We start from the raw sequence: 25,484 nt of genomic DNA, 5'->3' as shown, positions 1-25,484 counted from the left end.
GCAATACTTGGGTTTTAAGGCTCACAGACCAATATTTGTATACACTATATACAAATATTATACTTTTATTTAAAATTTATTATATCTTTATTTTAATATTTTATATATAAACAATTGTATATATCAAAATTTGTATAAAATAAAATATTAAAATATTAAAATTTATTTATTTTTTCAAATTTTCTATAAAATCGTACCGCTTCCCCCCGGCCCGGCCCGCGTGCCGTCACGGCACGGCCCTCTACAGTGCGGGCCGCCCTCAAAACATTACACACGGCCCTTAATACAGGGGACAGGGTTGGGTGTTCGTAATTTATGGTTCTTATAGAGACACACACTCGACAACTTGGAACTCAACGAGGCAAGGGGAAGACAAGCAGAAGTAGGTTGAAGATAATCAAAGTTAAGTGGTGCGAGCAGAGATGGAGACTCAGTCGGACGGTAACGACGACATCGACACCATTAAAGAGATCCGCCAACAGCTGGAAGCTAGCATAGAGACCCGACACCTTGCCCAACAACATCTCATTGCCTCTCTCCAAACCCTTGTTCCCGACCTCGTAAGTTCCCTCGACATCTCCCTCAAGGTTGTCTCCGCCTTCAATGGCCGCCAGTATACTCCATCCCCACTCCCTGATCTTTTTATCCCCCCGGCTAAGCCCCTCCCTAAAACCCCTCTGGCCGACCGCCAACCTCGTCGTCGATCCGTCGAGCCCAAACTCCCCACGGTCTCGAGGAATTATCAGAACCATAAGGCGTCGCCTGAAGCTCCCCCAATCCGTCGCTCCGATAGCGAGAAGTGGATGTCGATCGACGGCAGTGGGAGCCCGTTGTCCATTGTTCGATCGATGGTCGCGGATTGTCTTTTGCAGCGAGTACCCTTTGCGCCGATTGACTCGTCTGCAGTGCTTAGAAAGCTCGAGAACGACCAGTCGGCGACGGCGGCAGAGAAGTCGGCTTTGCTCGAACTGGGAGGGGAATCGGGTGCCATATTGGCGGTTGAAATGGCGTTGAGGTCGATGGCCGATGATAATGCTGGCGTTGTACTGGAGGAGTTTGTGGTAGGCGGGAAATCTAGGGTTAGGGTTTTGAAGATTGACCGCGATCTGCTAATGAAGGAATTGCCTGAAAGCGCTCACATGCAGCAGCAGCAGCAGGAGCCGAATTCAGAAGATGGGAATCAAGTTCAGTCGGCGATGACAACTGGAGCCGATGTTAATGGGGCGGTTTTTGGGATGGGTGGAGCTATTGCTAGGCCGCTGCCTGATATGTGGGTTGGGCCCGTTGACCCTCACATTTCTGGATTGCCCCCCATTTTTCCGGCTGGTGGAGGACCGCCACCGATGATGGGCCCGAGGGGTGGGCCTAGAGTAATGGGAATGATGGGGATTCACAGAGGAATGGGTGTTCCACCTCTCCATAGACCGCCGATGGGACCTGTTGCAACAATGGGTGGTCCAAATTCGACGCCTTTGAAGATGAGAACCGAAGAGGATGATTTGAAGGATCTTGAGGCTTTGTTGAATAAGAAGTCCTTCAGGGAGATGCAGAAGTCGAAGACTGGGGAGGAGCTCTTGGACCTGATCCACCGTCCCACCGCCAAGGAAACTGCCGTGGCTGCTAAGGTTTGGAATTATTTTACTTTTTGGGTTTGATAGTCTTCATTAAATTCTAATTAAACTGATCTTATACTTTTGTGGACTATACAGGAATGAACATTTTTATTTCTCGTTGAAATCAGTGTTTTAAATGTGCAAGGCACAAGAAAAGCACAACGTTTAAAACATGAATTCTAATTGAAAAAGCATTAATCTATAAGATGCAAATATGAATTCTAATTGAAAATAAATATTCTGAAAAGTCTTTTGACTCAGAATAAAATACATAGACATGGTATATAAGATACTAGCAAAGAAAGACAACACTAGTAAAGAAAGGCATAATGTATAAAGCATGGTCAAAGTGACACGTGAAAATGAAAGCAGACATATACGGATCATACCAAAGTGTTTGATGTTTCAAAAGCGCTCAGCGGTTTACCAGCCTGTATCCATATTTACAACCTTGAGTGCAAGGGTTTGGGGTATTGCCCCTGGCCTAAATTGTTGGCCTGTATATTTAAGGGGGTTGGTTTTGTGAGTCTGGTATCATTCTATTTTAAAGTCAGGGATCATATATTAGTTGCATTGGTGTATCTTCTTTAGTGGAAATTTTCATAATTAAGATCATATTTGAAAGAACCAAGGTTTAAAAGTATTCTTTGTTTTTATTTATTTTAAGAGTCAATATTACCATTACTTGTGTATAGACATCAGTGAAAGGTAATTTAAAAGTTGATTAAACACTATATAGTGTGAACCATATAAGAATCTAAAAAATTGACAAAAAATACACATTTTAATAAGGCACACACCTGGGCTGAAGTGCAAGGCGCATCAGAATGCATGTCTTTTGAAAGGGGTTGCTAGGGTGATCAAACCAGGCCCTGAAATTTCCGGGCCAGGCCTAGCCCTGTACTTCAAGCCTAGCTCAGATAGAAGTTTAGTTTGATTATATCACTACTTGGTGGGTCCCGATCTTGTTCCAAGGTTGTCATTGGTTTTCTTTTTGATAATAAATGAAAAAAATTATTCAAAGAGAAAAGGTGATAAGATATTGCCACTACCAAAGCAAAATAACCATTTATAACCTTCCTCTCAACACAAAACCCACCACTCAACGTAGACTCCACCCACCAAACAGAAAGAATCCACTCCTTATACCCCAATTGAAACAAGCCCACCACCCTTCCAATGCCACTATGACCATGCTTCAATCCACTACCTGTCTCCATCCTTCCATCAATCAGACTCCCTAGCCCCTCCCCTTGCTATTAATCACTTCTTTGATGCCCAACACCCAAGGTTCAAAGTATCGATACACCTGTGTATCGGTACTAAAAACCACACGCTTTTATATATTTATATATATATATATATATTTTTTTTTTTTTCAAAAATTGGTTTATATATATATTATTAAAAAGAAAGGGTTCCCGAAAACAGATGTTTCGGAACCCAAAAGATATGATGCAATATGCCCGATACGGGAGCATAGTTTTCTAGGCACCAAGGCGAGGCTAGGTGACTGGGGGGCGCCTAGTTGCCTAGTCGGTGATGGATTTTTTATGTTAAAAACATAGATCCTAGGGTAGTTCCCTAGGTACCATAACCATATTTCTTTAATAATTATTCATGATTTTCATAAGAAAAGTATAAATTTCATATTAAAGTATAGAAAATCAACATATTCATGAGAAGAAAAGGAAGAAGGAAAATAGAATTAAAAAAATATAGCGGCTGAACCCTTATTTTAGTTATAGGAAGAGAAGAAAATAAAAAGTATTGGTAGTAGTAGTTGTAGAAGTAGAAGAAGAATATATGGAAGAGGAAAATGTGCTGATTAGATAAAATTTTTAGTTCTTCCTTACTTATTGGTTCAGGTTTTTAAGTCTTTGAGGGTTCAATACAACATTTAGCAATGTTTGTGTTAATTAAACCCTAATAAATAAGAAAATAATAAAAAGAAATTGGTATATAAACACACAAAATGATTTTAGTTTAATAATGTTTATTTTATAATTATAATCTCAAAAAAGAGTGAATAAAAAAGTATTTTATAGTAGTAAGTAGAAAACTGTTAGGCGATTAGGTGAGCCGAGCCTCAAAGGGCGCCTTATTGGTGCCTAGGCGTCGCCTTGACAACTATGTATGGGAGTATCGTATCAAAATTTTGATCCTTGCCAACACCTCAAATCTAGTCTTTTTGTTTCCCATTATGGTCCTCATATTGAAAACCTCTTATTGGCTTTAACTCCATCCCTTTTCTAGTTCCATAAATACTTTCTTGTAAAATGTTCACCACCTAATAAGGACAAGCCCAATTTCTTACCCACTTGGACATCTCTTTCCACCATTTTCTAAATTTCATCTTCTTATCTTTCTAACTTGGTCAAAAACAAAAATATCCTCATCCTTTTGGGTCTCTAAACCTTCTCGAGTATTTTCCACTAAATTCTCTCCTACTAATTTCTCCTCTTCTTCCGAGTTCTCTGTGTTGGTGTTTGACTTGGATCTTAATTCTTGAAAATGATTTCCCATTTCTCATCAAAGAAATTATTCACACAAACCAATCAAGTATTGACCCAATCAAAGTTTCCTTCTGCACAGAATCACCCTTTTTCTAACAAACCCTATGAACTGGTTCCTACCCCCAACAAGTTGTTCTTGCATAAACTATTTGTCACATTTAAACTATTTGTGGCCCTATCTTGATCTATATTTATCTTCTCTGAGATCAACTTGACTGATGAATGGCTAACCTTACTATTTCTCTCTTATGTGCCTTTTTAAACATTTTGCATCAACCTGGGCTGTATAACCCATTTTTCAGGCTTGATAAAAAAACCCACTCTTTAGGCGAGAAAAAAAATTATGTAACATAAACCAATCTATGGTTTTTGGCACTTTTAATATGTTTCTCATATCACTGCCTGTCTCCATTGACTTTGCAACCTTCCCAAAGTACAAATGGAAATTCTTTAATAATCTGTTCCCAATCTGCTAACTTTAATTTCAGCAAAACCTAATTCTTGAATTTCCTAAATAATCTGCTTGTGATGATTTCACTTAGATCTGGATTCTTCTCAACAAAACATTCCAACCTTTTGTTTTGTGCATGCACACAGTCAAACTGGAAAGAACCACCCTCTTGACTGTTTAACAGTTAAGTTATTTTCAACTGAATACACTTATCTCCTTGGAGTATCTATTGAAACCCCATCTATGCACATCACCCTCTTCTGGACATTCCTTACCTGCAATGACTGAAGCCTTTCTTGCAAGTTCGTCCAGAGTCCAGACCTCCAACTTCCTCTTCAGGTTATTCTTCTTAAACACATCAATATATGTTTAGTCCATGGGCCATGCTCAACCAAAACAGAAACCATAATCAGATGATCAACTGATGTCACCCTTGACAACTCATCATGCTTGCCATTAGTTGGCCTACCCCCCTTGAAACATTGGCCTCCAACAAGTCAATAGAGATGCCACTTTTGTCTTTGTCTTTATCACAATTTAGGTATTTAGGAGGGGATCTTTGATCATTCCTGAAGGCATCAGCTTGAAAACCTGTTAATATATACTACCCAAATAAAACTTAGTAAATACTCTTATGGGAATTGTACTCCTCAAAAATACAACCTTCAATACCAGATTACTAGTGAAGCATCTTGTTACGCATTCTTTCATCCTAGTGTCAAAGTTATGTGTATGTGTATATGTCTTTGTTAAACAGCTCATCTTAATAGGAGTTATAAAAAAAAACAGCTCATCTTAATAGGGAAATAGGAAAAATTGATTGGAGACTACCTTGTAGAAATTTGCATTTCTGTAAGATGATGATGGCTTGATCATGTTCACAAATTAATCTTCTTCATTGATCAAGAGTGCCCAAAAGTTTGATCCTTGATTTTTCTAATTCCATTTCATAGGAAAATTTCATAGTATTTCTTTGTCAGATGGTTGTGGCTGTGTCGAGTGTCCAATGTTTCAGACGGGTCTCATGCGGATCGTAATGCTGATAAGGAATGCATTGCTCTTTACCTTTCAAAAAAATGTATTTCTTGTCATAAATTTCCTTTTGTTTAATTTGTCTTCCCATACCATGCTGTGTTGTTTTTTTTAATTCTGCTGCACTGTCTGACCTAACTTATCAGTACCAGAATTAGCTATTTATTCTTGGATGATGTACCATACTTCAATCCACTTTGATTTTCTATTTATAATATGTAGTTTTGACTCCAATTGTTGTCATTTTTGTGTTGAAGGATTGACCACATTTCACCACCCTGTATTTATTTTCACATTGTTCTCTGTTCTTGTTTTTCCTTGTTCTAGCTAATATTATGATGTTGAATTTTGTTTTAGTTCAAAACTAAAGGTGGATCTCAACTAAAGGAATATTGTTCTGCTTTAACAAAGGAAGATTGCCGACGTCAATCTGGTTCTTATATTGCATGTGAGAAGGTTAGTGAGGACAAATGTCTGATGTGATTGTTTTTACCTATGATAGCTCTTGGTGTTCCATTCTATAATTTGCATTAGTTCACTTGTCACATTAATGCCATCATTTTTCCTAATACTATACAAAGTTCTTGTTTTCCATATATGGGAAATTTGTGCATATCATGGTACAATACTTCTTTTTAAGATGTTATGGAGCTCAGATTGCTTGCACTTGGGGGTTCTAGTCGGGTGCTTGATTTTAAAATTTTACACTGCCTTAGGAGTTGGACCCAGGTTTTCATGCCAGGCCCATTCAAATTTTGACAAAACCCCAACTCAAGCCCACCCAAGTTGCATTCCATAGCCTAATGCTATGGAATATAGGACACCGTGCATTGGCTTGGACTGTCAAAGAGCAAAGCAATCATATTCCCACTTATTATTCTTGTTCTGTTTAATGAGTTTCATTATGCATATGCTGTGCTTTTTCTGTTGTAGCAATAATTTGGAAAATATCGTCCTGGGTATTGATTCACTGTTTTGGTGGTTATCTTTATGGGTCATGGACTCATGGTTCAAGATGGATTACTTCATGTTTCAGGTTCATTTTAGGCGTATAATTGCTCTACACACTGAGATCAGTTTGGGAGATTGCTCTTTTTTGGATACATGCCGTCACATGAAGGTAATTTCTTTTTTTACTTTTTGCTCTTGCTTATGATTTTGTTAACTAGGATTATTAGTAATTCATGTTTCCATTGGACAGACATGCAAGTATGTTCATTATGAGCTTGACCCAACTCCAGATGTGCCAGCCATGATGATGGGAGCTGCAGCTCTTCCTCCCCCTAAACCAATAAAGCCTCAACGTGCTGAATATTGTTCGGAGGTTGAGCTTGGTGAACCACAATGGATTAATTGTGATATTCGCACATTTAGAATGGACATTTTAGGACAGTTTGGAGTTATCATGGCAGATCCACCTTGGGACATTCATATGGAGTTGCCTTATGGAACAATGGCAGATGATGAGATGCGCAGTCTCAATGTTCCTGCACTGCAAACAGATGGTCTGATTTTTCTGTGGGTCACTGGGCGTGCAATGGAACTTGGACGTGAGTGGTACGTGCCTCTCTTTGACTGTTTGCAAATTAGCATATTTGTAATTATTTTTTCTTATTGCTGAATGGAATCAATAGCTCTACCTAAACAGTTAAAAATTTATGCAACCAATGAATGAAATAGACCATTCTTTTGGTTTTTTCAAGAAAGAAAAATTAAAGAGCATTCTTTAATTAGTATCTCCTCAGGAGATTGATGATTAATAAGCCTGTGATGTTCAATACAAAATTAGATCCTTTAGTGGGGTGCATGTGTGGGGAAATATGGAACCATAAACAAACAGGAAGAGTCTGCACAAATAAATCCCTTCTTCAGTTATTGTCAGAACAGATGATTTATTGAAAGTGATTTAAAACAGACCTGGCCAAAAGCTAACCCAACCTGCGAACCCAACCCAACCCAAAAGGGTTAGGGTCTCATATTTTAGCAACATGAATCCGGGAATGACCCGACCTGGAAAACGGGTGGGATTGGCTTGGGTCATGGGTCAACCCAATGACCCGATTATCAAGTTTAATCGGGACTATTTATGTATTGTTAGAAGTTTCCACTCTTTAATCTTTACAATTTAGTCTTCACTCTTTATTGTTTACTCTTTGAATTGTTAATTGTTCAGTTTTTTATTTTATTTTTTGAATTTTAAGGGTAATTCCTTTAATTTTGGCATTTTTTCATGTATTTTTTTCTTTATTTTTAAAAATTTCAGCTATATTTTTAGATGACCCGAATTGACCCATGGTCAACCCTAACCCAAACATTTAGGGTTAGGGTCCAGCATTTGGTGACCTAACCCGAAATGCAACCTGAAGTATCTTGACCCAATCCACCCAACTCAATTGCCAGGTCTAGTTTAAAATCCAGTCTGGAGGTTGAACTGCTTTTTCCCTCTGGGTCAAGAGTTCAACAGTTCAAGTGTACAAGGTCAACTTCCATGTGATGGGAAATGGAACCATAAGTAAACAGAAAGAGTCTGCACATATAAATCCCTCTTCAGCTATTGTTAGAATAGATGATTTAATGACTGTTTTAAAACCCAGTCTGGAGGTTCAGCCTATGGGTGCTCAGTTTGGAAGGCAATACAGAAACTCAATTCTCAGTTTATGAAGGGTATAAAGTATGAAGTTGGCAATGGGGAGAGAGTATCTTTTTGGAAGGATTACTGGTGTGGGAATGGTCCACTAGGGGATTCCCAGACCTGTTCGAGATTGCTACTAATAAGGATGCATCAGTGGCGGATTACCTAGCTTTGCATTTGGAACCCCCAAATCCGTAATTCATGGCGGAACCTAAATGATTGGAAGGTGACTTCCTTGGTCAGTTTGCTCCAGGGTCTTTATGACTCAGGTATAGCTGGAGTAGGGGAAGACAAAAGAAAATGGTTATTTGAGAAATCAGGGACATTCTCCATAAATTCTTTTTACAACAACTTGTTAGGGGAGGACACTGATATGTCCCGGAGATTTCACACACAATTCTCAGACATGGCAAAAATTACACAACTCAAATGAAAAGAAACTGGTATTCATTCAGAGGAACACATTAACAGTTGGTCGGTTCTTTGAGAGACCACCGGCTCTTCCAAACGCTCAAAATATTCTTCACTCCAAAAAAAACATGCCCTTTCCCCATCCCCCAAAGACCCTTCTTATACCCTTCTGACGGCATAACTGACTCCCTCTATAAATGCCCAAAACTCTTCTTATTCATAACTGACATAGCTATAAATGCCCCAAGACTCTTCTTATTCCCTTCTGACTTCCTCTATAAATGCCCAGCTGGCAAGCCCATGTGTTTAATCATTTCCCCCCTTAACCGATTGTTGACCTGGCTTACACTGCCCTTTCCTTCTTCTAGCATACGTAAGGTTAATTGGGGGCCTATCAGACACTTCATCCTTCCCGAGCAACAGGATTTGGGTAAGATATGTTCCTTCCAAACTGGCTTTTTTTGTTTGGTCTGCTGTTGGATAAGATCCTAAGGACAATTTAGTTAAGAGAGGTATGGAGGCGACAGATAAGGCTTGCACTCTTTGCAACGGTTGTGTAGAATCTTCCAGTCATTTGTTACTTCATTGAAAATTTACTTATTGGATTTGGATAAGATTACAAGAATGATGAATTTGTTCGGGATTCATATGTGCTTCCCGGCTGATGTGAAGGGATTCATTGGATCTTGGTACGTAGGCAGGTTAAGCAGGGCTGGAAAATTAGTTTGGAACATCCTCCCTTCAGCAGTTTTTTTGGGCAGTGTGGACTGAAAGAAACAGCAGAATTTTTGAAGACAGACAAAGTTCAAAAGAAGAGGTGTTTAAAAGGATTTCAGGAATGATACAGTCATGGTTGGCAAACCACCCATTGTTCAAAAATAGACAAATATGTTCTTTTTTTTTATCAGGATTGTCCTTTTGTTAGGAGTTCATAATTTTGGTGGGGCTGATTGTTGGGTATACTGCTTTATTTCCTTTTGTACAGTTTCTCCTTGTACAGGGGTCTGCATAGTTGTATGATTTTAAAGAATATTAATGAAATATTTTACCTTACGGTTTCAAAAAAAAAAAAAAAAAACCCAGTCTGGAGCTTGAACTGCTTTTGCCCTCTGGGTAAACAATTCAGCAGTTCAATTGTACAGATCAATGGGTCAACCCATGATGTTATCCACGTGTGTGTGTGAATAAGGGCAACCCTTCAACAGGTAAGATGTCAATGGTTCAGCTGTTTGGGTCAATGGGTCATTGACCAAGTGAATGGTTTTTTGTAACATGTGGGTTAGAGGTTGAACCAAACTGGGATTGTAACTGGATCACTGGTCCAACAGGTTGGGTCAATGACAGGTTGAAAACACTACTGGTCCAACAAGTTGTTCAGCCTATGGGTGTTCAGTCTGCACATATAAATCCTTGTATTTTTATACCCTATTTCTCTGCCCTCTTTTTCTTTGTGGTTTTCTCTACAAAATGACAACTTTTCCCTCTTCTTTTTCTCTATTTCAGATCTAAATTGTTCACACATTAGATCTTAGATATTCAGTGGCCACCATATTTGGTTTGGAGGGCACTTCATCACTGTCCTATATCACTTATTTGTTCACTGATTGGTTGTGAGAAGCATCATTAAAAGAGCAAAGCAACAGTACATTGTCCAGCTTTGTTAGAGAGAGTGATAGTTGACCAAAACCTCAACTGTGGGCCTGTTTGGGAGGGCTTCAGCTTTGATTGAGCTGTTTTCACTGGACTGGTTTAAGAAGCTACTAAAACCAGCTTCACTGGAAAGTCAATTTCTTGGCTGAAAAAAAACTATTGAAGTGTATTTGGGCTTTCTTAGTTTTTCACCAAACATAGCTTCTTAGGGTTTCCATGTGGGACCCACCTTTCAGAGGCAGAAGCCACTGTGTGAAAGCCCTCCCAGATGAGCACCATAATGGGACAAGGCAAAAAATAGGAAGGTAAGCATGCCTCAAAAGAATTACCCTGGAAGAGAGGACCGACAATTCAATTCTAATATCTGACACCCTCTTGCAAAAAATAGGAAGGTAAGCCCTCCCAGATGAGCACCATAATTGAACAAGGGGTTGTTCACATGGAGGAATTTGTGACCTAAAAAATCCTTGAGGTGTGTTTGTGTTAGTGGGGGCACAATGTGAAAAAAAAGAAAAAGAAAGCTGGGCATATAGGGGCTTGAACTTGTAGGTTTGCATACAAGTAGCTATGTTAGGGTTTTCCTACATTTAGTGTGCCAACTTGCCAATTTATATTGTTTTATACATGTATTTATTGGATGGAACTTGATTGGGAAACATGAACTTTCTCCAAAATATTATATCCATCATCCTTATTTGGAGTATAAATAGGATATGTGCAATGTTTTAAAATGCGGAGGTGTGACGTGAGGTGTCCCATTACCTAGAGGGGTGAGGTGTAGATCAGAACGTAAGAGGCATAAGCCTTCTGAACACAAGGAGGCGTAATCCTCCTTAAGAGGAGGGATGAGGAGGAAGAAGTGGAAGGAGGATTTCATTTTTCCTTCTCTTCCCTTGCCTTTTTCCTTTTTTTTTTCCTTTTTTTTTTCTTTCTTTTTCTTTCCCCTCCCTTGTCTTTTTCTTTTTCTTTTTGTCTTTTTATATGGGGTGTGTGTGAGGCATACGCCTCTTGCACCTGAGACGTATTCCTTAGAGGTGTCAACACCTCTGGCATACACCTCAGGCCGTTTTGGGGGCGCCTCACCTGGAGGTGCGCTTCCAGGCATATGCGTCCCATGCCTTTTAAAATACTGGATATATGTAATGGATCAACACCTAATGTGAATGCCTTAGAGGTGTCAATGCCTCTGGCATATGCCTCAGGGCATTTTTCGAGCACCATGCCTCCAGGAATATGCCTCCCGCACCTTCTACCACATTGATTGACATTCTCCCTCCTTTCGATTCATACCAAAACCAAGGAGTTCTGTTTAATTGATGTAAAAATCTGCTGATGTCAGTTGGTGTTTAAATGGGTGCATCCTCTACCAAGTCAAAAAAAAGCATAGGTTTGGTGTAAGCCATCCCCTTTTGTTTGTATGTGTTTTAATCAATATGCATCCTTAGACTCAGGTTGGTTCAGGTGTCCATCAGGCCCCGGCCTGAGGTCAGGTTGTCCTTGGATTGATTTAGGATTTTACAACCTAGGCTTAGCATAAGATATTAAACTGCCAGCCTGAACAATTCTTAAGGACAGACTGACAGAGCTAGTTAAAAACTGTTATGGAGGATAGATATTGGGCAATCAAATTCAGGTAATCAAATTGAGCCTGGTCCAAGCTACAACATATCTTGATCCAATATTTCATATTTCCCTACCTAAGGATAGACCAAAGTTTAAAATACCGGTGTCAATGGATTTTGGTCATCCAAATATAGGAAACATATTAGAAATGTTGTATGGAAATATTGCCAAAATTATAAACATGATAGGAATATTGTGAAATATGTGACAATATAAAAATAATATTTTATGAAATGATAGAAGTAGCTTTTGTACCCTTTCAAATTATTGTTGTATGAAATGTTGTACCCTTTTGAATTATTATCTTGTTTGGAATTATCAAAGCTAAGAAACTAAGGTTAATGGACAAAATAATATGCTATAAAGTTGTCTTGTAAATTATCTATCAAAAAAAAGTTGTCTTGTAAACATTAAGAGTCAAAATTACATGATAGAGTAGGTTCAAACAAAATTTAACTCATAGAAAGTGCAAATGATTCTAATAATCAACCAAATAATCTATTAAACAAATAAAAACTAAGATTTAACTTCATATTTGAAAAGAATTTTGAGCTGGCTCAAAGTAGTAATCATGCCCATTTGGCAGACAATAGTACTGCTACTCCACATATCTAGTTATCTGCAATATTGTTGCCAACTTATTTTATGATACTGTCTCGTACTCCACATAGCATCAGCAATTTTTATCATGGTTTTAAAATACGACTCAGAAACAGAACCGTTCTGGCCACTGGTGTCTGGGTTGACGGTTCGGATGGATGGCCTGTTCTAACAAAAAATAAAAATAATTAAAAATAAAAGGCCAAAAACTGTTGAACGGGTCGACGGTTCGACTGCCTGGGTCAATGGGTCGTTGACTGATTCAACGGTTTTTAGCCAGGGACCAGGTCAACGGTCTGTCTGGGTCAATGGCGGTTCTAAAACCATGGTTTTCATTAGGTAGTATGTGAATTCCAGTAATATTTTGTGTTAGTACACATGGAAATGGAAATATTAGGAAATATAAGGACATTTTAAACCAAGGACAAATTGGGTTCTAATTAAGGTTCAAAATATTGATAGTACACATGGAAATGGAAATATTAGGAAATATAAGGACATTTTAAACCAAGGACAAATTGGGTTCTAATTAAGGTTCAAAATATTGATATGCCCGATACACCGGTAGAGGCATATCAGTAGTTTTTTTTAGTTTTTTTTTTATCAAATCCGGTTCAGAGGGGGCAGTTTAAGGTCCATCCATCCCCTGAACTGGTCAAAACCCCAACACCCTCTGTACGGGCATATCGGGAAGCTCCCGATACGTATCGATACTTTGAACCTTGGTTCTAATTGCCTACCTAACTCAATGAATGCTGTATTTGGTCAGTTGGTTCTTATTGAGGTTGCCATGGGAAGATATTTGGCCCCATATTCATAACTGTTCTGTTTTGTTAGAGTGAGCCGAATAAGGGTAATTTAGTAATCTTATGTCAGTTAAGTACTTTGCTTATGTGGCTGTTTTATTAGAGTACTCTGGCCCACACTTAAGTGAGGGCAGTTTAGTATTTGTAAGTGTAATTAGAACCTAATAAACACAAGGGGGTCGACTGAATGGGAGACAAAAACAGTTCGACTAAACCCTCCTGTTCTCTCTTTCTCTTGTCTTCTTCCTCATCTTCTTCTTCCTTCTTCACTGGTTCGGACTACTGTAGCTGCTCCAAAACATGGTATCAGAGCAAGGTTTCTGACTTGCTTCCGCTTGCAAAGCATCTCAGCTGTGTTCGTGATACCCTCCTCTTCGTTTCTAGTTGGTTAATGGAGAGAGCTGGTTCGCCCTAGGTCTGAGACATCACAGTTCGTTGCTCTCTGCTGCACATAGTTTTCTTCATCAAGGAAGGTGATTTCAGCAGTGAATGGTTGGCTGATACTCTCAAAGGAATGTTGGTTATTTAGTCCTCTTGTGTTGCTGGTATTTTTGGGTAGGAACCCTTCAAGAATCAGTTAGTACTGATTAGAACCTAGAGAACTAGGTTCATTGTTGCCCTAAAAAGGGCTGTGTGTGCAGTAGCCGAATGGTGTAGGGCTGCTGTGAGTTGTTGAGTGGTGTTAGGGCTGCTGTAGGTGGCCGAGTGGTGTAAGGTGGAATGCAGTGACCTTGCCAAGCTCCTTGTGGTTGTGTAATGCCCTCTTAAGTGTGTTAAACAAATCTGAACTGGGTGTAGCAGTTTGACTGTGTTGTGGTGCTTGTGATGCGCAATTTTTTTTTATTGAGTGGTTGTAAGAGGGCCTACTGTTGTGTTGTGGTGCTTGTGATGCTTATGTGGGTCGTAGGTGTGTGAAGTCAGCAGTAGTGTAAAGAAGAACAAGTGTGTGCTCCCACTGTTGTGTTTAGGGGCTGCAATAGGTGCTGAAGTATCAAACTGTGAACAACATCAATCAGCTTGTAGCTGAGAAGTAAGGTTAGAGGCAACTGTGAAAGAGTACAATGGCAGCAATAGGAGATGGCTACAATGATCAGAAACCTAATGTGGTAATTTCCTCCGACTACCTAGGGGTACAAATGACCTCAATTAAGCTGAATGGGGAGAACTATGTTCCATGGGCCAAATCAGTGGAAGTGTTTCTCAAGGCAAAGAAGAAAGTAAAGCGCATGTAAGAGATGAAAAGCCATCGGAGGACTCTTCAGGGTTTGATGATTGGGAGCAAGAAGATGCTCAAATCATGACTTGGCTGTGGAATGGTATGGAACCTAAAATTAGTGCCAACTTCATGTTTCTTGATACGGCTAAGGATATATGGGAGCATGCTAAGAAGATATATTCTGGACAAGATAACACAACAAGAGTGTAGCAGCTTTATCAGAAGTATTTTGATTTACAACAAATAACCAAAGCTCTTAACTGTTCCGTTACCTTCTTTCCTTCCACCTGTGTTTTTCAGGATCTCAAGACGGGGAAGAAGATTGGTGGGGGGCATGAAGCTGGTGGACTGTACTATCTTGACGGTGGTGGATCTTCAATTGCTCTTCAGACTTCGCTTACTCCTCTACAATGGCATTTCCGACTGGGACATCCATCTCTCAAGGCTCTCAAGATTTTGGTCCCGTCATTGAGTCATTTGTCAGTTTTGCAATGTGAGTCATGTCAGTTTGGGAAACATCGTCGTGTGTCCTTCAGTCCAAGAGTTGAGAGTCGTATGTTGAGTCCTTTGTCGTATGTTGAGTCCTTTTTCTTTGGTTCATTCAGATGTTTGGGGTTCAATCAAAATAGAGTCTTATAATAGGTACAAGTATTTTGTCTCCTTTATTGATGATTGTTCAAGAATGACATGGATTTACTTAGTGAAAGAAAGAAGTGAATTGTTTTCTATTTTTCAAAAATTCCATGCTGAAATACGCACACAATTTGGTGTTCCAATCAAAATTCTCCGTTCAGATAATGGTCGTGAATACTTTCTTACTTCATTTCAACAGTATTTAGAACAACATGGCATTATTCATCAGACATCATGTGCATACACCCCTCAACAAAATGGGGTAGCTGAACGGAAGAACCGTCAGCTTCTTGAAACTGCTCGGTCTATTCTTCACCACATGAATGTTCCTAAACGTTTTTGGAGTGATGCTGTACTCACTGCATGTTTTCTCATTAATCGGATGCCCTCCTTCATTCTTCATGGTCGGTCCCCCTTCTCTATCTTGTTTCCCACTTTATCTTCATTCCCATTAATTCCTCGTGTCTTTGGTTGTGTGTGCTTTGTCCACAATCTGAGCCCTGGAATAGACAAGCTAGATGCACGCTCAATTAAATGTGTCTTCCTTGGCTACTCACGGACTCAGAAAGGGTACAAGTGTTATAATCCCATTACCCGGAAGTGCTATGTCTGTCCTGATGTCACCTTTTTTGAGTCAGTCCCCTTCTTCTCAAGCCCTGAAGCACCCTCGTCTCCACCCGCACTTCCTCTTCCTCTCCCTGTCAGTGATCCAGTTCCAGATGTTGTTGTTGGAGTAGACTCATCACCTCATCCCATGCAGATCACCACCGAACGTCCACCAATCCGGCAAGTGTATACACGTCGAAACGTCGAACGGCACCAGCCCCTCCTCCAGCTTCTACCTCATCTGCGGATCCTCTCATGGCTCCTATTGTTGAACCCTCAAACCTTGATCTACCCATTGCCTTACGGAAAGGTAAACGCAGTTCTACCCTCCATCCCATTTCCAATTTCGTTTCATTATCTCGTCTTTCTACATCACATCGCCAGTTTGTTTCCCTTTTATCCTCTATTTCCATACCTAACAATGTCCAAGAAGCTCTCAGTTCACCTGATTGGCGGCAGGCAATGGATGTGGAACTTTCTGCTCTTCAACATACTCAAACGTGGGAACTTACTACTCTCCCACCTGGTAAGCATGCTGTGGGATGTAAATGGGTGTATACTGTGAAATACTTGCCAGATGGTAGTGTAGAGCGTCTGAAGGCCAGACTTGTTGCTAAAGGTTACTCCCAGTTGTATGGAGTAGACTACATGGAGACATTCTCTCCGGTGGCTAAGATTGGTTCTGTTCGTGTACTAATTTCCCTGGTATTTATGTATGATTGGCCTCTGTTTCAGCTTGATATCAAGAATGCCTTTCTCCATGGTGATCTTGTGGAGGAGGTATATATGGAGCAACCACCTGGGTTTGTTGCTCAGGGGGAGGATGGTAAGGTATGCAGATTGAAAAAGGCAATTTATGGGTTGAAACAATCGCCTCGTGCTTGGTTTGGGAAGTTCAGTGAAGTGGTGAAGAGTTTTGGAATGAAGCAGTGCCAGGTAGATCACTCATTCAGCTATGACTCAGAAGCTGGGAAGATTCTATTAGTGGTCTATGTGGATGATATTGTCATTACTGGCAGTGATAAATTGGGGATTGGCAAATTAAAGGTATTTTTGCAAAACCATTTCCAAACAAAAGATCTTGGAACATTGAAATATTTCTTGGGAATAGAGGTTGCCAGGTCAAAACCGGCTGAGACCCCTATGGAACCAAATGTTAAGTTGAGCAGTGATACAGGAGAAGTATTTGAAGATCCTGGAAGGTATAGACGACTAGTGGGGAAGCTGAACTATCTAACTATCACGAGACCCGACATATCCTTTGCAGTCAGTGTGGTGAGCCAATTCATGCAGGACCCTCGTATACCTCACTGGGATGCAATTCTTAGAATTGTGAGGTATCTGAAAGGAGCTCCAGGCCGTGGACTATTGTATAAACCAGGAGGAAAACTTGAAGTAGTGGGGTATACAGATGCAGACTGGGCAGGCTCAGTGAATGATAGAAGATCTACTACGGGCTATTGCACATTTCTTGGAGGAAATCTTGTGACGTGGAAGAGTAAAAAGCAGACGGTTGTGGCCAGAAGTAGTGCTGAAGCTGAGTATAGGGCCATGGCACATACTACCTATGAGTTAGTGTGGTTGAGGAATCTTCTACAAGAAATTGGGTTTCACATGGATAAACCTATGAGACTGTATTGTGACAACCAAGCTGCACTCCATATCTCATCCAATCCTGTATTTCATGAGAGAACAAAGCACATAGAGGTTGATTGCCACTTTGTGAGGGAGAAGGTCCTTGCTGGAGAGATAAACACAGAACATGTGGGCTCGAATGATCAATGGGCAGATTTGTTTACAAAGCTCTAAACTCAGGGAAAGTGAATCATCTATGTAACAAGCTGGGATTATATGACATATATTCTCCAGCTTGAGGGGGAGTGTTAGAGTGAGCCGAGTAAGGGTAATTTAGTAATCTTATGTCAGTTAAGTACTTTGCTTATGTGGCTGTTTTATTAGAGTACTCTGCCCCACACTTAAGTGAGGGCAGTTTAGTCTTTGTAAGTGTTATTAGAACCTAATAAACACAAGGGGGTCGACTGAATGGGAGACAAAAACAGTTCGACTAAACCCTCCTGTTCTCTCTTTCTCTTGTCTTCTTCCTCATCTTCTTCTTCCTTCTTCACTGGTTCGGACTACTGTAGCTGCTCCAAAACATTTGAACCTTGGTTCTAATTGCCTACCTAACTCAATGAATGCTGTATTTGGTCAGTTGGTTCTTATTGAGGTTGCCATGGGAAGATATTTGGCACCAGATTCATAACTGTTCTGTTTAATATAGTCCAATGGTTGCTTTAAATTGATCTCTGAATCGTCTTCAATGTTGAAGCTTAGTATTTGTTCATTGCTTGTAGAAATTGTTTAATATTTGTTAAAAAATTAAGAAAAATGTCTGTTTTATTTTAAATGATAATTCTTAATTGTTAATTCCATACAGTTCTGGTTGTAAACTCAATTTAAACTCATGCATTTTGATATGCTTTTATCAGCTTAGAACTTTGGGGATACAAGCGTGTTGAGGAGCTCATTTGGGTGAAGACCAATCAGCTTCAGAGAATTATCAGAACAGGGCGCACAGGCCATTGGCTCAATCACAGTAAGGAACATTGTCTTGTTGGGTTAAAGGGAAACCCAGAAGTGAACAGGAATATTGATACAGATGTTATTGTTGCTGAGGTTCGAGAGACCAGCCGCAAACCAGATGAGGTAATATGAATAGGTTCTTTGTTCTCTTCTCATTCCATACCTTTTTATTATTTAGTAGTCTTCTCACTTCTATCTCTGCGTTCTATCGCATGGTAACACACTGATTATTATATTACTCACTATCAACTTTTGCAATTGTTTTTTAATCAAAGTACTATTGATATGGTAAAGAGTCTTGGATTCTAGACTTGTTACATGTAAACTTAAGTGTTGCACATGCCATTTTGCAGATGTACCCTATGCTGGAGAGGATAAGCCCAAGGACAAGAAAGTTGGAATTGTTTGCGCGGATGCACAACACCCATGCCGGGTATGCTAACATATTTTGCTTTTTAATTTGAGATTTCCGAATTTTGACATTATAATCTATTGATTAAGGTAATTTGGAGACTTGGAGTAAGACAAAATTTTATGTTTTCATCAGGGTAGATGCCCTGATTTAGAGTGACACTTCTATGGTGGAACCAGATTTGGAGATCTAAGATGCCCCAAATCCATCCGACAGAATAATCTTGAGGCTGTGTTTGCTTTTTAAACCAAAATGGCTGCATTAGTTGAAAAATACGTTGAAGGCTAGTTTGAGTGGTTGCAATGTTTGAAAACAGAATACATATCAAATATAAGTGTATAAAAAAGCAAATTAGGCATCTTCAGTATTGATTATTGATAAAAAAAATCTCCAGTATTGATTGTTTTGGATGATCATAAGGCATGGGCTATGAACTAAAGAAGATTCATAATTTGGATTAATAGATCATTAAATAGCTTTTGTGGTCAAGGAGACCACTCATATGGTACTGATTAGTTAAAATGGTGAAGCTATAGTTGAAGATTAATTGAAATCTGTTCTCATTCATCTTGGCGTGAATATTCTAACCCTAAAACAGAGTTGGCCTGCTCAGCAGAACAGGTTTTAACCAAGACAGATTAGTGGACACACCTTAGATCAAAATTATGATAGTTACAACAAGAGAAATAAAATAGATCATAACTTTTAGCCTCATTCTCAATCCAGTTCACTGGTGTTACTGTTCCAGTTCATATGTTCAATTCATTCAGATAGGTATGCTGTTCAATGTTCATTAGAGTTTGACAAAAAGTATTAGTGCCAGCTGCGTACCTGGTGCACCCCCTTCTGGTTCCTTTATCCGGGCTTGGGTCTGGCAGCATAAGATGGTTTTAATATTTTTTTGGTATCTTTTGTCACCATTTCTGTAGGGTGCATTGTTGTATTTGAGTACTTGTAACTATTACTCCAATGGTTTTCGTTAGTGTTGTTATTATGTAATTCTATCCCATTTAGTTCAATCAGGCATTGAGGCGTATTCTTATTGTCAGGTGGATCTCTCTTGGTAATCAATTGCATGGAGTACGATTAGTTGATGAAGGGCTGCGAGCAAGGTTTAAAGCTGCTTACCCAGATGTGGAAGTGCAACCCCCTTCTCCTCCCAGGATGTCTGCCTTGGAAACAGATTCTAATGCTGCTCAAATGAGGAGCCCATTCAGAGGAATGGACTCAAAACTGATGACGGCTCAATTTGCAGAAACCACCGGCCCAGGGCCCTATGTTTCTGAAGAGAAAATGCCCACAGACATTGAGATGGGAAGTTAATGTATCATCAATGTCTGTCATTAATGACAATACTCGTGTTTCACAAAGGGATGATGATACGATCACTTTGGATGATACGATCACTTTGGATGCAGAGAATGTTGCACCACCTCCACCTGGATCCAGTGTCACGACTCATTGCCACCATTTCCGTATAACCAAAAACTTTGTACCAACACATGCATGGATGTTTCTCACTAACGGGTGATATATGCTCCCTCGAGACGTAGAGAATACTGCATCACCTGGTTCCTTGCATCAGAAGTCATGCTATTGTGGTCGAGCTCACTGTATCATGACCCATTTTTTGTATTTATAATATCAATAGTTTTTAGTCACCTGATTCCAGTTGTTAATTTTGTTGTTTTCCTAGCTTATTCAAATATTCAATAGAGCAGTGTGTTATATGCCTGTTTGTCAGGCCATTTCTGTAGCAGAAATGAGACGATTTTGAGGGCATAATACCTTAACAGTTGTCATCCAGTGAATTGCACCAACTGAGCAGACATGGTTCCAGGAGGTCCTGGATCTTGTTTTTTTGCAGTTTTCATATAATTTAATCAATGATCTAATGCCGATACTTGCTGTATCTTAATGTCTTGCACTTACCACTCAATTAGTATATGGGTATGGATTTCAGAGAGTAGACAATTTTTTATATTAATAGCATACAATACGTTTGTGATTCATGCCCATATGGATGTCGTGAAGAAAGTCGAGCACTTTTTGGGTGCTGTATTGTGTAAAGAATAATGCGGCATGAGCTACATATCAACGAAACGATTATGTTGGTTCTGGTTGTAGTTTTGGGGTGAGGACTGGTTATTGCTGTTTCAAACTGATAGACCCGAACTGATTATATATAGTTAATAATGTATGAAAGCCTCTTGGTTTTCTTCTAAATTTTGTTATATTTCATATAAAAAATCATAGGTATTGTATAAGATAATTTGCTATTTTACTAATGTAAGTATAAAGTTGCTATTGATCTAAAGCATAATTGGGTCTAATTGGACCGGACCTGATTGTCCCGATTGATAATTGGGACAGTTGTGGGTCTATCATGGGTACTGATTAATAATCAGTTTTGGACAGGTAATACCCTGTCCCAAACCAGACAATTAGACATCACCCATTGACAGATCTAACAAAAGATATATAGGTAAGTTTTATACACAATATGGTGAAAAGTGTTTACCAGAATTTTATAGTTCTCTCTCAAACCCAATGTAAGATAAGACGTTAGTGGGATGATGTATATAGATTTGTATTATTCACCCCTATTCTTTTTTGTTCTTCACACTTTTCGATAGTTCTCTAATCTCTAATTCTCTTTCCTGTAGGGGAAGAATGGTTCAAAACATAACCTAACCATACTTAGGGGTGGTAATTTTTCCTTGCCTCATTGGTGGAGATGATTATCCCCATAGGGAAATTTTCACTCAAAGGGATTCCCATTTAGTAGAATTACTAAAATACCTTTGATATATTATTTTCAAATCCTTAATACTTGTGAGTAGATATGTTTATTTCTTATTTCCTCGTGGTCCGATTGGTGATTATATTTGTTACTGGGGATTTATGTTGAGTATTTGCATTTTTATTATGAATTAATTAATGAATTTGTGTCAATAATTTTAGAAATATGACTGAATAAGCTTAAATATATTTAGATCTATTTTGATAAAAACTGTAAGTCGTAACCATTTTATTTTTAACTTTTGGGAATGAAGTAAAAATATGAAATTGACATCATAAAAAATGATGGCGAGTGGGGATCCCCGATGGTGGAAACAGGGATAGGGACAGAATGGGGTCACAAGGTTGGGGATGCCCTGCCCCGTTGCCATTCCTAACCTCACCGGAGTTACACCAGAGTTATGGATGGTTCAAGGAAAAAAATGCTGATTTTCATTTCAAGAACAAAGCCCACCATTCTAGATTTTTTTTTTCAACACCGTATTAAATGCCACCTTAATCTAATAACCTCAGCCACCCCAATGATGTATTAAAAATTTATCTACCACCACAATCCTTGTGGTGGGAACAAATATTGAGAACTAAAGAAAAAAATAAAAAAATCAGTTCATATGAAAGGTTGGGACTGGAGAACAAACCTGGGTTTTCAACTTTCAAGTGCGTGGATACCAAGTGGAATCCCTCATGGCAGAAGTGAATAAGTGATATAGATGGGAGCCACGGAAGATTGAAAGTAAGCCAGCTTTTGCAAGGCTAGAGATAATGGGTTGTGAATAAAGATAAAAACCTATTTGAAGGAGCTGAAAAAGATTGCATCTTGGCCATCCTTCCTAGTCGAGTGGACGGCAAAGAAAGTTTCTATGGAAAAATACTATCGATGGATCTAACATTGTGAAATCAGTTGGTTTTAACTATGAAAAAATACTATCGATGGAAAAATAACTATTTAGGTGCAAGTAGATATTGGTTTTAACCTTTATATATATATATATATATATATATATATATATATATATATATATTAATTCATAAGGGAAGTGATCTTTCAATCCAATTCATCATTAATTACCACAGAGATCTTTTAATCCAAGGCATGTAACCACTTAGTCCCCGACCATATTTGTAAGGTTTTTGTGTGATCAATGAATTCCACTGTTTGTGCTAAAAAAAGAAAGGAAATTAAACATCACTGAACCCTCATCAGCTCCATGATTGCCACCAACATATGACACCACGACCTAGCTCATCACTCACTTCACCCTGACCTTCTCTGCCATCATTTCTATTTGCACCTTTTCTAGTTTCTACCACAACCAATCTTTTTTACCACCATTTTCATCACTCCACTATTAGCAGTTTATTTTTATTTTCATTCATCACTTATACCTATCAAATCCTAATACTTCTCCCCAATATTACCTTACTTTCATTTCGCAAGTCTTCACTCCAAAAATCATAAAAATGGTCTATGAGCAATTTGATAATTTCTCATCCATGTTGACAATCCATATTCTTGTTACATTTGATGTTATATGCAAGTATAGATATAGAGTTAGTAGTAGTTTTTATTTTTATTTCTTTTTTGGGTAAAGTAGTTAGAATAGTAGTTAAATGTAAAATGTGGTGTAACTGTGTAAGAGAGTCATTCCTTGTAGTTGCAACCGGTGTTTGAAAAATGGAAGTGAGAAAGAAAAACAAGGTACCATCTCATAGACTCCCAGAAAGAACATCTTATTATTCCCTTAGAACTAGAGCTTTTGAAAGAATAATGAGAATTGAAATCCCTTACAAACACACAATCTAAGGAAGTTTTCAGCACTTCCGTTGATAATATACAGTACTAGAAAAAGAATACGGTCGGAAAAAGAAACAAAAAGGAGAGATACCATTCTCATTTTTTTCTCATCTTCAGAGTAATAAGAACTCAGATTGCACAATCAGATCTGGGTATCCTTAATTGACTTGACTCTCAAGTATTTCCCCTCTCTACATGCCGCCACAGATTAATGCAATCGCCAATCCGACGCCAGCTGCAATGGAGGCAGAAAAGCTTTGCAATGGCAATGCCGCAGAAGAAGCTGCTGGGATAGATCCAAAGACTGTAGGATAAGCAGGAGAGGTTGCAGGCAATGCACTTGTGTCGTAACTGGGAGGCAATGCAGATCCATTTGCCAGAAGCACGGAAATTTCGAGCTTCTGCAATTTCTCGCAGTGCCCGGGTACTCCACTGGTGAAGTACAGTTTACCCGGAGAAGTAATATTAAATAGCGAGTTTCCATCGTTCATGTACAAGATGGGATCTTTGAGATTGCAGGTATTGAAGGCTTCCTCTGTTACTTGAATCACAGAATCTTGACTAGGTGGGTAGAGGAACCCTGCAGGGAGAAATGAGATAGAAGTCATGGATGATGAGATGGGACGAGAAAGTGAAAATAGAGATTGGGAAAGGAAATAGAAAAGGAAAGTTGCAGAGAGAAAAACTTACAGAGAGAGTCTCCAGCTCTAAACTGATGTTTGTTGGACCAGTTGGTGTAGGCATGACGATTTGCTGAAGTGGGTACTCCCCAAGCATCCAAGTCTCCCACCTTGTATTGGTAGCAAGTGACTTGGGTTTGCAGCAACAAAAGCAACTGAAATGCACAGAAAAGTTGGCATCTTGTACTCCTAAAATTAGCCATCTCTCTCGCTAGTCTTGTCTTCAGATTTATGAGAAAGGAAGGAAATTTTATTGCTTTCGATCCCCAAGAGAGATGAAATTTTATTGGAGCCAGAAGCACAGAAAGACGTCTCAGATTTGGATCGATTGCTAGTTCTGTTGCAGCTAATAAGGGCTTCGTCACCCGTGCTAACCTTAAGCCTTGAAGGGGCGCTTCTCTGCAATCAGATTCGAATTTGCTTTACAGTAAAAAACACATAATCTAATGGTTCAAAGGGCGCCCCTTACGGGCGAGGGATCTCTGCTCAGCTCATCAGCGACCTTTTTCTTATTGTACGCGTGGCAAATGCAAAAAGTGATCTGAACTCTGTGTATTAGCCACGTCATACATACGGTTCCAGATGGCTAAAAGGACCGATGTATATACAAATGATCCACAGAAGACAGCTTGCGAAATTTGTTGTTTGTAGAGGGTTGCAGGGAGGACTGGATTGTTTATCTCTCCAACTGCACATGGGGGAGTTGGACAGGGCCCATGGGGATGCACATGCCACATGGGTGTCAAAGATGGGAGATCGGATCCGCTCCTCACATATAGGGCGCCTCACACGCACATCTTATCATATATCGAAAACATCTTTCGTAGTTATAAATTATTACGATAAATGTGTATGTGCGACGTATGTGCGACGCGCAAGTGTGAGGAGCAAATCCCGTCATCAAAGGTGGATACATAATTGGTGCTGCTGAACAACTCATTTGACGGAGGAAAAAAGGTCATTTTAATGCATGTGACTCTGTCTCCTTTCCTGCTATGGGTCTATGGGCTGTTTCTCTTTCTCACACTCCGTGCCTGTTTGAGATTGAGAGGCCTATCACGTTTCTGCTTTTGACTTTTGACTTTGCTGGGTGGGATGTGGGACCATCTTACAAGATTAGACAAAGCAATTCAAGCAAAATTTTAGCACTCTCAGACCCCATTTGGGAGGGCTTAGCTGTTTTTAGTACTTTTTACCGAGCCTTGAAGAAGTAATTAAAAATAGTTTTTTCAGAAAGTCATTTTTCCGATAAAGATGAACGGATAAGTCAGTGGATGATAAGGAATCGCAAAAATCCCTTAACGTGGCCACCACAATAATGGGGTATACGGAAAATAATTGATCCTCTTATCACAGATTACATGGCTGTATTTGGAAGGATGTAAATTAAGTATAGATGTAAAATTTATATGGATTCGGTTTT

General features: G+C 39.3%; 2 protein-coding genes across 2 annotated transcripts; one reads left to right on the top strand and one right to left on the bottom strand.

Moving 5' to 3' along the window:
• Positions 1-288: 288 nt before the first annotated feature.
• MTA (mRNAadenosine methylase) lies at positions 289-20,696 on the top strand. The gene is made up of 7 exons (XM_088979289.1): positions 289-1,625; positions 5,970-6,068; positions 6,649-6,732; positions 6,814-7,169; positions 18,279-18,495; positions 18,726-18,805; positions 19,834-20,696. The coding sequence occupies exons 1-7, from the start codon at positions 423-425 to the stop codon at positions 20,105-20,107; spliced, it is 2,313 nt and encodes a 770-aa protein (XP_088835415.1). The 5' UTR covers positions 289-422; the 3' UTR covers positions 20,108-20,696.
• A 2,600-nt stretch (positions 20,697-23,296) lies between these two features.
• ENODL8 (early nodulin-like protein 8) lies at positions 23,297-24,710 on the bottom strand. The gene is made up of 2 exons (XM_088981016.1): positions 24,072-24,710; positions 23,297-23,961 (listed from the first exon to the last, which is right to left on the bottom strand). The coding sequence occupies exons 1-2, from the start codon at positions 24,262-24,264 to the stop codon at positions 23,573-23,575; spliced, it is 582 nt and encodes a 193-aa protein (XP_088837142.1). The 5' UTR covers positions 24,265-24,710; the 3' UTR covers positions 23,297-23,572.
• Positions 24,711-25,484: the final 774 nt, after the last annotated feature.

Source organism: Nelumbo lutea, chromosome 3 (genome assembly GCF_056320005.1).
Source record: "Nelumbo lutea isolate HS-2025 chromosome 3, American lotus-T2T, whole genome shotgun sequence".
Classification (NCBI taxonomy): Eukaryota; Viridiplantae; Streptophyta; class Magnoliopsida; order Proteales; family Nelumbonaceae; genus Nelumbo; species Nelumbo lutea.
Note: the sequence above shows the minus strand (reverse complement) of the source record. Positions and strands in the feature narration are given on the sequence as shown.